Here is a 13,627-nt window from a genome sequence, read left to right as displayed (position 1 = left end):
TATATATATTGTTTATATAGGGATGGATAAGCGCAACAAAGTTTAAAAAAAAAAAGTTTATATCAAAATATGGTTTATACAATGTTTCTTTGCAAACACCAATACACTATACTTAAAATTTTTAAGTGCACTGAACTGCAATTACTTTTAATTTTTTAGTATAGTGGCTTTTGTTAAGAGCTTTTAAATTTTACGTCAAATTATCTCATTTCATCATATATGTTGTATCATTCCTACTGCAGCTGTTTTTCAAAACGCCTTAAGGTAAAAAAAAACCAATTTAACAAAATAAGCTAGTTCAGATGTCTACAAACGTTATTGAATACATATTTTCAAAGAGTTCTGAAAAAATTCATAAAAATTATTTGTTTCAAAAAACAGTTTACAAAGAGTTTTTCTTAATAATCTTTTTTTAATCTTTTTAATCTTTTTTCTGGAAATACATAATAAGCATATTAAGAAGTTTTGAAAAATGGCTGCAGGATATATTTATACTAAAAAAATAAATGTAGCAAAAAAAACTTTTAATTATCAAAAGGAAGTTTTAAAATTTTTTTAGCTACAGGCTTTTTTTTTTTTGCCTCCACAGCAGCATCTTCTGGAGTAGCAGGACTGTCTTAAGAAGTGTTTTCTTTATTAAATTTCAGGCAAATTTTTTTCAGACCATCCACAGCTTATTAGGACTAATGAGCACATTAGTCCTAATAAGCTGTGGATTTGATGTTTTTTGAAATTTTAGTTTTTTAAAAATCTTTTTTTTGTTAAAGTGTATATTTTTACATATTTTTGTATATAATCTCTCGGCGTGTTATCCACTCAGCCACGCTGGCACGTTTTTAAACGAAAATTTTAAAAACTATATGATTTTTTTAACGGAAACAAATGTTATAGATCAAAATTAAGGAGAGCTTGACGCAATGCAATTTTTAAGTGAAAATCAAACTGTAAAACTTGATAAATGTTTCAGTATGGTATTAAGGTATTTTAACTTTTAAAGGTAGTTTTTTTATATTTTAATATTACTTAATTTGAAGTTTGTGTTAGATATTTCCATACATGTTTGTTCACGTTCTTATAAAACATAGTGCTGAGACTCTTTCTTGCCAATACCTTGGTTGCAATGGCTGCCAAGGGTTCCATGTCAAACACGCTCGAATGAGCACTAACACTATTATTAATACTAAAAGTAATACAAAATCAACATACCAGCTTCTAAGAAATAGTGCTAAAAAAAAGGACTGCCACATATATCCTTTATATAATGGTATAAGATCTTCAAAACCTAAACGCTATCCAAAGAACATTCAAATAGATGGCTATTCAGTACAAATACCGCTAAAAGATCTTCTAAAACACGCTCTTAAAAAGCTTTGTGGTATACAAACTACTGTGTTAATCAAAATACTAAGGAATTAACTAAACTGACATTTAAATGCAAGGATGGTTTTGATGGTGCATACATAGATATAGTGTTTTTAAAGTTTTATAAAGTTTGTTAAATAATTTTTGTTATTAGCAATTATTCAACTAAAATTTATAATAAAAGTAAATACAAAGTGAAAAAAATACTAAAATCTTAATACAATGTGATTCTTTAGACATAAAAAGAGTTAATGTAAAAAAAAAAAAAAAATGATCAAAATAATTTTGTCCATCATAAGTCTAATATCCGGCCCACTGTGGGGCGAGTCCAATCACAAAAATGTTAATGTAGCTTGTTTTTTTCAAGTGCCCTGAGTAGTTAAGTTATAGTTATTACAAAAAATTGGACAGTGGTCTTTTCTAAAACATAAAATAAAAACATGGTCAAATCTACTTAAATTTATTGCTTAAAAGACAGTTATTATGATAAATCAGAAGAGAAAAAAAAGGTGGCAACTTGACTGTTTTGTAACTGAAACAGTTTTGGCTATATCGAAATGTTTTTTTAGATGTTGTTGACTTGGTGCTTCTTTTTTTTCAGTAGTTATATTATTTAGAAATGTTTATAATATTGTAAAAGTAAAGTTAGAATGCTCATTAATGATGTAAAATTTTCTAATCCTGAACAACCTTGACCCCATGAACACATTGAATGGATTATGCATTTTTCTTGCATCTTTTTAAGGGATAATAATTAATAGTATATTGATAACATGGAATCTTGAGGATTTGGAAAAGTTTTAAATGATGAATGTCATAAAATATGTTTTGTACAAAAACAAGGATAAAAAAGATTTTTGTAATCCAGAACAGGATTTTCAAGATACTTATATTTGGAGGTCTGGCTTGCTATGAGATATCATACAAAGACTATTTATAATCGTCGTGAGCAGGTTTTAGGACCAATATTTATTATCATCATGAGCAGGTTTTTTTTTTTTTATTATTATCATGAGCAGGTGTACTAAAGAATAATTAGTGTTGCGATGTTTTAGAAAGACGAAAAAAAAAAAAAAAAAAAGGCTAAAGGTAATATGTATATATATACATACATACACACACACACAAACACACATATATATATAGGGTGTGGCAGTGATTCGTGAACTAATTTTTGGATAGGTTTTGTGATGTAAATAAAATACTTCCGCAATTCGTTATTGTTGATTAATGTTCAATGACCATCTTAGATTTTAATAAAATAGTAAATAAAACACATTTTAGTTAAAAGTTTTACAATGGAAACTAAAAGAACTAAAGTTTTAATTTTGATTCACGCGGGTTTGTGTGCACGTGAAGTGATTCGTGTTTCTGGAGTATCTAAAACTAGATTTTACAAAGTGGTTAAACGTGGCAGTGCTGAAAGAGCAAAAATGCCTTCTCCAGTGAATAAAAAAGTTGATAAAAAGTTTACAGAAAAGCTTAAAAAGCATGTTAAAAAGAATCCTACTGTATCCAGCAGAAAGACAGCAAAATTGTTCAATGTTGATGAAAGGACAGTCAGAAGAACTCTAAAAACACTTGGAAAAGTCAGTGTGGCCCGACCTTCATGTCAACTTTTAACAGAAAGACTTAAAACTTTATGTTTGAAACGATCAAAGAAGCTTCTAAATCAGCTAAAAAGCCATGCTTCGTCGACAGTTAAAATTTTCCCAGATGAAAAACTCTTTAGTGTTGATTGTGTGATAAATAGGCAAAATGACAGATTCATTGTGCAGTATGGTGACAAAGCAACACATATCACACCAAGCACCCTCAGTCCATCATGATGCTAGGAATCATAGCTTCAAACAGAGAGAAATGTCCATCATTCTACATCAAAGAGAAAGAAAAAGTTACCTCTGAGGTGTATATTAGCTTACTAAAACACTATGTGGTGCCATGGCTGAAGAAGACATTTCCAGAATTAGTCAAAGCCTACACAAAAATGGAAGAAGAAGTAGCAAGTGCTTATGGAGTAAATATAGATAACTTTAGTGTAGCCTTAACTTTTTCTAGTCTACAGATAAAAAAAGCAAATGATCTTGATCATTTGACAACTTTAATGAAAGAAAAACCTAAAGTTGAACCATAAAAGAAAAATTCAAATATTAACACTTACACGTGAATCTTGGTCTAGAAAATATGTTTCAGAATATTTTGAAGTTTCTGAACATCTTATGCAATATGCTAAGAAACCTAAAAGTGAAAATGGAATTCTTGCTATACCTGATAAAAAAATAGGCCAAAAAATACCTGATTTTCGCACAGCTTTGGTTCAAGATTTTTTCAACAAGATGAACATTCTAGAATTATGCCTGGTAAAAAAGATTGTGTTAAAATTAAAAGTGGTCCTTTACTACAAAAAGACTATTGTTGTGCAACCTTCATGAGCTATATTTTGATTTATAAAAATAATACCCTAATTTTAAAAAAGGATTTTCAGTTTTGTAGTTTGTATCCAAAACGGTGTATTAGTGTGGGACTAAACGGTACACACTGTGTATGTGTTTGTATTCACCATCAAAACTCAATATTGTTTGTAAATGGTGTCCAATGGAATGTTACATACAAAGATTTAATGTCAAAATTAATGTAATACAAGCAATAATAAATGCATGGTTTATAGATGTGCCAAATGTCCAGGTTATGATAACTTGAAGGCATTTTTAGATGAGGAATTAAGGGAGATTGATAAAGAAGAAATTCAATTTAATCAATGGCAAAGTACTGATAGATCACAATTAATTACCCAGACAGCTAACTTATTTGAATATAAAGAGCTAGTTGTTTCTCACATTAATCAACTTAAATCAAATTCATATATTGCAGAGTTGTTAGTCCTTGACCTTGTCTTAAGGCCAAAAATTGATGCCTTGGCCTTGAAACTGTTGGCCTCAACCTTGATTGTTTTAGCCTTGGCCTTAAAAAAATACATACTTTCTTATTGGTTTCGTTGAGTTCTGTGCATAACTTTGATCTATTTTTACAAAATGTGGTTTTGTTGTCACAGCTCTTGCTACTTACAGTTTTGTTGATAATTGGCCTTAACATAAGGCAAAAATTTAGGTCTTTGGTCTTGAAAATGTTTGCGTTGGCCTTGGCCTTGAAACTTTTAATCTTGGCCTCGATCTTAAAACTCTTGGCCCAGGCCTTGTAACTTTTGGCCTTGGTCTTTTGCTTGTAATGTGTGGCCTTGGCCTTGCTACTTTTGGCCTTGTTAACAACTCTAATATATTATTAAATGTCAAACTCGCTATTTGAAAGAACTAAAAAATAATTTAGGTTACAATGAATGTATCATACTGGCAGATTTTGAAAGTTGATGATATGCTTGAATTTTACATCATTAATATAAACACAATCATAAAGCGTGTACACGAAATAAATGTGAAAGTAGAAAAACAACTAAAAAAAAATACTCCTCAATTTTTATTTCGAACCAAGTAATAATTTTAACACAATATAAGAAAATCAAACATTAAAAAAAAAAATTATGTTGCTGGTAATGTGGGGATCTAATAAAATGTTGAGCTTTATTCTTTTTATTAACTTTTGCTTTGGTGGTACCCATAAGCTTGCGCACATAATAAGAATCAAAACTATTTGATGCTTTTTTAAATGATATTTTAATATCTTTAATGTTTCTGCAAAGTTTTTTTGTTTTTTTCATTTTTCTTTTAATAACCCAGTACTTTTCAATAACTCTCAATTCTGGGCAGTTTAGAGGATTTTCTGTTTTAGGCACAAATTTCACATTATTCTTTTTATACCATTCCATAGCTAGTTTACAATAATGAATTAAAGCTAAATCAGGCCAGAACATAGTTATGTTATTATGTGATTTAATGAGAGGTAAAAGGTGTCTTTGTAAACATTCTTTAACATATATTTGACCAGAAAGTGTGGACTGAGAAATATAAGGTGCTGATTTTTTGCCACAACTGCAAATAGCTTGCCAAATCAAAACTTTTTTAGCAAACTTGACATGCTTTGTGTATTTAAATTTCTAATCTATTTTTCCTCTATATTTGGCAATATAATAAACAGCACCAGCAATTTGTTGATGATCGTACTTGATATAAGTTTCATCATCTTCAATAATACAGAAATTTTTAAAAATAAAAATGTCATACAACTTTCTGTCGTGGGTTTTTGCACTTTTTTGTTGAGTTTCAGAATGGTTGGGCACTTTTTCTGCTTTGAAAGAATGAAAATGTTTTTTTCTAACTTTTGCAAAAAATACGAGAAAATCCATATATTTTTGCGCGTTTCCTTAGTGAAAGGCTTGGGTTATTCTTAAAACTGTTAACCAGTTTTCTAACTAGTTTTATATCTTTAAAACCTTCTTTCTTCCACCGCCAGATTTGCGTTTGATCGATTTTGTTTGAGAAAAACGTTGAATAAAAGGACTAACGGTGTATGGATGTATTTGCAATGATTTTGCTAACGAATTGTAGCTACTATTAGGATTTTGTAAATATTTGTGCATAACTTTTTCTCTTACGTCTTCTTCTTTTGTCATTTTTAAAACTAACTTCAAGTTAAATCCAAAAACTAACATATTTTTTTGAAACCACAACACGTTGTAAACAAAATACAAAACAATTTAAAAGATTTTAATACAAACACTGAAAAAAAATGATGTGCTTATTCTTTTATATTAATTTTGTGTACACGCTTTATTTTATAAAATTACTAAAGAAACATTTTAGCTTCTGATTTTATAAATTATAAAGAAAACAGCTAGTCAACAACAACTAAAAGAATAGTTTGATGTAGCCAAAACTGTTTCAGTCACAAAACTGTCAAATTACCACCTTTTTTTTTCTCGTTCAATTTATCAAAATACACGTTTTTTAAGCAATAAATTCAAGTAGATTTGACAATGTTTTTATTTCTGTTTTAGAAATGACCACTCACCAATTCTTTGTAATAACTATAACTTAACTATTCAGGACAACTTCTAAAGAAAAAAATGCAAGCTACATTAACATTTTTTGTAATTGGACTCGCCCCAGTAAAATTGTGATAAACATTTAAATTTTAGGTGTTATGTTCATTTTTAAATATTTTAAGTTGTTTCATTGGATTCGTTGGACCCTAACCCTAACCCTTACCAATTATGTAAAGGTACAAATTTTCAGCGCACATCTAACAGAAACTAGGATCAAAACCATTTTTAAAAATGGCGGATTTTTGTTGGTTAGAGGCACACTTAGAATAGCTATATCTTAAAAACCGATTGAAGTTAGATAGTAAAATTTTCAGGATGTTCATAATTTACTTAAATCTTTCAGTGGTTTAAAAATCAGCAAAATCTGATACTTAGGGTTGCATTTTCAAAAAAAATTGGATGTTTTCACATGGAATTGCCCTTAACAAACTTCTAATATCACATTTTGAAATGTGATATTAGAATTTTGTGCGCTCTACCACTACACCACTACCTCATTGTTCAACAGCTTACTCTCTAATATTCAAAACAGATTTCAATCATCTTGCTCTATTGCTAATTTGTTAACTGTAATAATAAAAAGTTTCTATAAAGCAATATATAGAAGTGCCATTTTAAAGTCTGATTGTCTTTTCAATAACCTCTCTTCATAAACTGTATTTATATAAAGTTTCAAAATTATTGACTTATTTCTTTATAATTGCAGTAGTCAAAGCCGTTTTTGCTTAGTGGTACCCCAGAAGTTACTATAAATAAACTCTTCTTTATTTATAGTAACTTCTGGGGTACCACTAAGTTGAATCAGTGTTTTTCATTTATAATAGGGTTTGTTTTGACATAATCAGAAAATTTTTTTTGACATATTCGAAATATTTTTTTTTAAATATCTGCTGGCATCCCCTAAATGTGTTCTATATAATAGAATAATACTGGATTAAATAATTTTTTTAGTAAGAAATATTTTTACGTTTGCTACTGACCCTCGAATATTATTATTATTACAAAAATTTCAAAACATTATAAAAAAATCAAAAGTATGAACCATTTTATAAAAAAACATAAAGAAAAAAATTATAATCAAAAAATCCCTATTTTTTGTTTTTAGTTAAAAATATAACTTTCTATTCACTAAAACCTAAAATAATAATTTATTTATACAATGAATTTTTGTAATTTTTATTTCATTTTGCTTCATTTAAGACCCAACATAAAAAACTTTAATTTAGATAATAGTTGAGACCCATTTGATTTTGAGAGTCTGCAGCAGCCCCTACAAATACTTTTTATTTAAAAATCTTTTAAATCCAGTATTTTTTATATTATATAGAACACATTTAGGGTATGCCAGCAGATATTTTCAAAAACAGTTGTTTTTTGAATTATCTTAATTTATATTTGTTTATTATGTGACAGTTTTGGGCTCACAATGGCAGGTGAATTTGAACCAAAATAAAACTCCGTTGCTTGCAAATGATGAAAAAACTCAGTTGCTTGCAAATGCAAATAATAATTACTATGTTGATATTTTACACTGATAAATGACAACACTCTTACTGAGTCCATTAATCTTTCTCAAAATATCTTTGAATACTGATCTCTTGGAAATCACACATCCAAATGGATTGCTCTTCTAATACTATTTCATTCTAGAAAAGATACAAAAACACAATACAGCCATGGAGTACTCAACCAATTAACTGAGCTATTTTTTTTTACTGCCCTAAAATGCAACCTTCTGCAACTCATCATTTGGCAAAGTTACAAAATTTTTTACTGAAAATATTTCTTTATGCCCAAAAAACTGTAACTATAATTTAGTTTAGTCCTCAATAGCTAGCTCAATAGTTTAGTCCTCGATAGCAGCAGTTTTTAAACGCTATTGTGTCTATATGTTTTCCTGACCATTAACAAGTCTCCTGTAAACCATTTATTTAAATCAAATCAAAAATATTTTTAAATAAGTTATAACATTTCAAGGAAATTTACAATAGTACAAGTACTTTTATAAAGTAAATACCTGAATATACAACACAACATTTATTGCTGTTTTTTGATATATATAGAATATACAACATAACATTTTTTTCGCTTAAAAATTCTACCTCCAAAGTTATTTTTAATCTATACTTTAATTATTTTATTTTGTGGTACAGCCTAAAGTTTTATTAAACAATTCAATCATTTTATAAAAAAAAAATTGCATAAAAAAACTCTTTAAATATTTTTAAAAGATTTTCCTCAAGTTTAGTTCTAAGTGTAATTTGGTTTTATTTAAGGGTCTCCAACATAAATATTTTTACTTCTGTTGAAAAATGAAAAAACTGATAATGTTTTGAAAAAAAGACATGGAAAAATAATGTTAATTTAGTTTATTTTATGATATACTTTGATTAATATATTAAATAAAACATAAATTAGAGATAAAAGCTTTAAAAATAAATGGTGCAACAATTTTTTATTATAAAAGAACTATTTGTAAATTTAAAAAAAAAACAGATCGCTTACAGTACAAAATAATGATAGAAAACTTGTTGTTAGATTTAAGAAAGAGTTTTTCGGTTGACATTTTAAAGTTATAAATAGTTCGTTATATATAAAACTATAAAACTATCTTTAAAATATGCAATAATCTACCTCTTTCTTTATAAATTCAAAAACGGATGTCTTCAAGTTAGGTAACCATTAGAAAGTTAAACTAATCACTGGATATATAGAGAAGTCTTTTTTAACTTTTTCTCTACGAGTTTACCGCCATTATGAGTTAAACTTTAACTTTCAGTTTATAAGCGCATGCGTATTATTGGTCATTATTTCTTAACAAAAGAAGGCTACAGACTCAAAGTAATTCCGTTTTCGTCCGCAAGAAAAAGTAAAAACAAAATATTGCAACATTAAACTTTTTTTGAAAATTAATTTGAATTCATCCTTATAATTAGCGGCTGTTGCTGGTAAATAAAAAATTTTATGTAAAAATATATAATATATTTTTGCAAAGGTGATGGAAAGACATATCTTCTAAACTGGTCTGGATTAAAACATTTTTTATTGTATTTTTTTATTCGGACAATTAAATATTAGTTACCGTAAAAACCCCTAATTCCGGATGTAAGCCTAATTCCGGATGGTTTTAGTAAAAAGTTTCATAACTCCCTTAATATAATGAATTTATGAATAATTTTTTTTAATTAATAAACGTCTTTACCAAACAAATCGAAAAATATATATAAAAAAAAAAAAATTATATAAACTAATGCAATCATGAAAGATTTCAATTTAAAATCTCTCTTAACTAAAATTATTCGAAACAAAAAAAAAAAAAAAAAAAAAGGTTAAAATTTTTTGACAATAATCATTATCAAAAATCACATTTTCTCGCTTTTTATTTTATTTTTTGTGCGTATTTATATATATGAAGTTATTATATATTCACTTTTACTTTTACCTAATCTAGTTATGATATTTTACTTTATCTTTTATATATTTTACTTAAAATATATATAAAGTTTTATATATTAACTCTTACTTTTACTCAATCTATTTATGATATTATGTATTAAACGATATTTTACTTTATTTATTATATATCTTTTGTAAATATTCATTTAATTTTTCTTTTATGTTATATATTCTTGAAGCAACTTTGTAAAAATTATAAATTGTAACACGGTGCTTGGCGATAAGGCAAATTATGCCTTCTTCTTGCTCCGGCCATTAACGTAATTGTAAATTTATGGAAACTGTTAAATTTGTTAAACGGCAAAATAAAATAAAATAATAATAAAAATAAATAATAATAAAAAAACAAAAAGAAAGGAAAAAAATAACTTTGACTTGCAACAAAAAAATTAAAAAAGTAAAAACACTATTTTGTGCAGAATTTTATGCTGATTATTTTAGCCAAAAAAAAATTAATTACCTTTTGAAATAATTGAAAAAATGTAAAACAAATTTGCTACGAGCCAAAAAAGACGCCTAATTCCGGATAGAGGTAATTATTCTTTTATGTACCTAAAAAAAAATAAATAAACAAATTAGCCAGCAGCAATAAACAAATACACTTTTGAGTCCCGGATACAGTTAATTACAATTGGCTATTTTATTTTTTATCACTTTCATGCACATAATATAATATAATATATTGTGTTCATGAAAGTAATAAAAAATAAAATAGCCACCAGGGGAAAAATAATTGACACTAATCCAGAGCTATTTTTTTTAGCATCCATAAAGTAAACGCATTTGTGTTAATTGTATTACTGTATTAAAGAATATGGATAATTTTAAACAAAAAGAAGAGCGAGAGAGTCGAATCCAGCTAGCTATTCAAGCTGTTACTGAAAAAAAAGTGTCATACGTACAAGCTGCTAAGTGTTATAATGTGGCAAAATCTACACTTTTTGACAGAACAAAAGAATCATCTAATAATCGAGGAGCGCCAAGAAAGATGAGCAACATCACTGAAGCTATTATTGTTGATTTAATAAAATTTATGAGTGATATAGACTTCGGCTTGAATAGAAAAGACGTTTTTATTGTTGTTGAAAACTATTTAAAAGAATCAAACCAACGTATTCTATTCAAAGACGGCAAACCGACTAGAAAATGGTACTCCGGTTTCATGAATAATCGTAAAGAAATTTGGCCAAGAAAAGTAAGCGGTATGCAAACTATTAGAGCTGTGGCCACACAACCAGCTATAATTGAGAATTAGTTTGAGCAATTAGCAGTAGCATATAATGAACATAATTTAGGCGATAAGCCGTTTCAAATATTTAACTGTGATGAGTCTGGCTTGCAATTTGATCAAGGCAAAGTCAAAATTATTTGTAGAAAAGGAACAAAAAACCCTAAAAAGCTATCACCATCGAATGAAAAGCAAATGACGACAATCTTGACTTGTTGTGACGCATTCGATAATTATTTACCTCATCAAATAATTTATAAAGGCAAACATGTTATGAAAGACTGGTGCAAAGGCGGTGCCCAGAATGTTTATTATAACAGTAGTAGTTCAGGCTGGATGGAATCCGAACATTTTTTGTCGTGGTTTAAAACAGTTTTTTTGCCTCACGCAAACAAACTTTCAGGGTTTAAAGTTCTAATACTTGATAGCCATGCTTCACATATGAGCTTAGAGTTGAAAAAAAAAAGCTTTAGAAAATTCTATTTTATTTTGGCGTTTGCCGGCTCATACCAGCCATGTTTTACAGCCAATAGATGTTAGCGTTTTTAAAGTAGTAAAAGGCGCACGGAAGAGAATTGTCGAAAGTTATTTGACTTAAAATAACTTTCAAAGCCTGACCAATCGACATTTTCCCGCCATGTTTAAGGATCTCATCCAAAATGGTGGGTTTAAACCTGAAAATGCACGGAGTGGTTTCAAAAATACTGGTATATTTCCATTCGATCGTTCGCAAATTTCTTTTTAAAAAAACTTCCATTGGTGCTGTGTTTCAAGCTGTCGAAAACAACAATATTGAAAATTTATTTGATTCTTCAACAGTATCTAGTCCATTAGTTATGGGAAATGCTACCAATACGCCTAACACACCGTCAAGAATGTCAAATCGTGAATTTTTGCTTAAAAGCTTTGCTACTTGAATAATGCTGTTCAACAAGTGGGTAAAGATATAAACAAATCAGTGTTAAATATGCTTCGAGATCAATTGACACTAACTCTAAATAAAAGAGTTCAAAAAAGTGAGAAAATAAAGCGACCAGCTAATTATAATATGACTTCGGCGGATGCCATAGCTTACGATGAAGCTGTTCAGCGTCATCGTAAGCTATGGCATCCGCCGAAGTCATATTATCAAAAATTAAGCATCAAAAAAACAAAAATTAGATGAACAAGCTGAAAAGAAATTTACTAGAGAACAAAAAAAGGTTTCCACTGCTATTCAAAAAGCGAAAAATGCACAGAAAAGAGAAGAAAAAAAAAAGTTGAGACAAAGTCAGTCGTCTAAAATACCAGGTAAAAAAGGTATTAAGACAAAGAATCAATTAGAAAACCCTCATTTTCCTCAAGCTTCAAAGAACATTTTAGTATCTGATGATCTTCTATGTTATTCTTGCGAAATTAATTGGACAAATAACTTAGATAACCAAATTTTCTAAAAATGGGACCATCCATAAATGGTCAGTAAAATAAGGGGTGGGGTGAGGGGTGCTAACGACAATTAAAAATGAAGAGGGGGAGTTAAGACCAAAACGACGTCAATTAAAAAAAAAAATTGATATAATTACGTATAATCTATGAGCATATTTAAAAAAAAAACGCCTATGGGTTCTATCAACCTATGGGTTCTATTAATCATGTGCTTTTCTTTTTTGGTAACTTTTTTTTTTTTAATATTGGCATGTTAGTCAATTTTTTGTTGGCGTTCTTTTTGACAAAAAAGTCAATTGGAAAAGTCATGTTATTTGAAAAGTCATATTAATTTGATTGAAATAAAAGATTTTCTAAAGTATTAATATTTTAGGAAAATCTTTTATTTCAATTAAATTAATGTGACTTTTCAAGTAACATGACTTTTCCAATTGACTTTGAACGCCTACTAAATATTTTCTATATATAATATAGTTATTGTTTGGAAGTTTTGGAAGGGAATTTTTTAATGGGTTATTAAAAAAAGTATAAATATTTTTTTAAGTTAACTAACAATTTGTATTGAACTATTCAGTCAATTTTAATAGTTCGAGGTTGGTTTTTTTAAATAGCGTTTTTAAATTACAGAAATAAAATAAACTTGTTGTTGTACGCAACTAAAATTGAGTAATAGAAGCGTTTTTTAAATCGTTAGTGTCAATTGAAAATAAACACTGCATTGGCCTCTAAATTTTGACACCGTGCGTGGAGGAAAAACTTATTCTATTATTAATTCCCTTCGAGATAAGCAGAAGTTATGTATTATGCATAACTTTTTATTAACTCAAAGCAAAGCCGACGATACCCAAGAGGGAGGGGAAGGGGGGATAAGAGCCCCCTCCCTCCACCTTTGTTGTTAAAGAACTTTTTTTATTTTTTTCTAGATACAGAGGAATTTTTTTAAAAATTGACAGTTACACCCCTCCATTTAAAAACTGTGTTGTCGGCCCTGGAAAGAACTAATATTTAATGATAACGGAGTGACCAGGATTGCTTAACGAATTTATCTAAAGCAGCTTTGTGGTACTTTAGATTTTAAAGAATTTCTCAAATAATCTGAGTGAAACTTACTGAATGAAATATTGCTCCAAAACCTGTTAAACGCCAGTGTGTCTCAACAG

General features: G+C 28.4%; 1 protein-coding gene across 4 annotated transcripts in view; it reads right to left on the bottom strand.

Annotated features, from left to right (window-relative positions):
• LOC100201974 (BRCA2-interacting transcriptional repressor EMSY) overlaps window positions 1–9,196 on the bottom strand; it is a 68,846-nt gene extending 59,650 nt beyond the window's left edge. Inside the window, exons 1-2 of one of the 4 annotated variants that reach the window (XM_065788932.1) lie at window positions 8,993–9,177; window positions 7,913–8,004 (exon numbers count right to left, since the gene is read on the bottom strand). In XM_065788932.1, coding sequence (XP_065645004.1) covers window positions 7,913–7,921 — 9 coding nt within the window. In that variant the 5' untranslated portion in view covers window positions 7,922–8,004; window positions 8,993–9,177. Of the gene's footprint in view, window positions 1–7,912; window positions 8,005–8,992 lie in introns of all 4 variants that reach the window. The other 3 variants (XM_065788930.1, XM_065788933.1, XM_065788931.1) reach the window with 3 other exon arrangements.
• Window positions 9,197–13,627: the final 4,431 nt, after the last annotated feature.

This window comes from Hydra vulgaris, chromosome 01 (genome assembly GCF_038396675.1).
Source record: "Hydra vulgaris chromosome 01, alternate assembly HydraT2T_AEP".
In the NCBI taxonomy this organism is placed as follows: Eukaryota; Metazoa; Cnidaria; class Hydrozoa; order Anthoathecata; family Hydridae; genus Hydra; species Hydra vulgaris.
The sequence above is the reverse complement of the archived record's forward strand: the minus strand, read 5'-3'. Positions and strand labels throughout refer to the sequence as shown.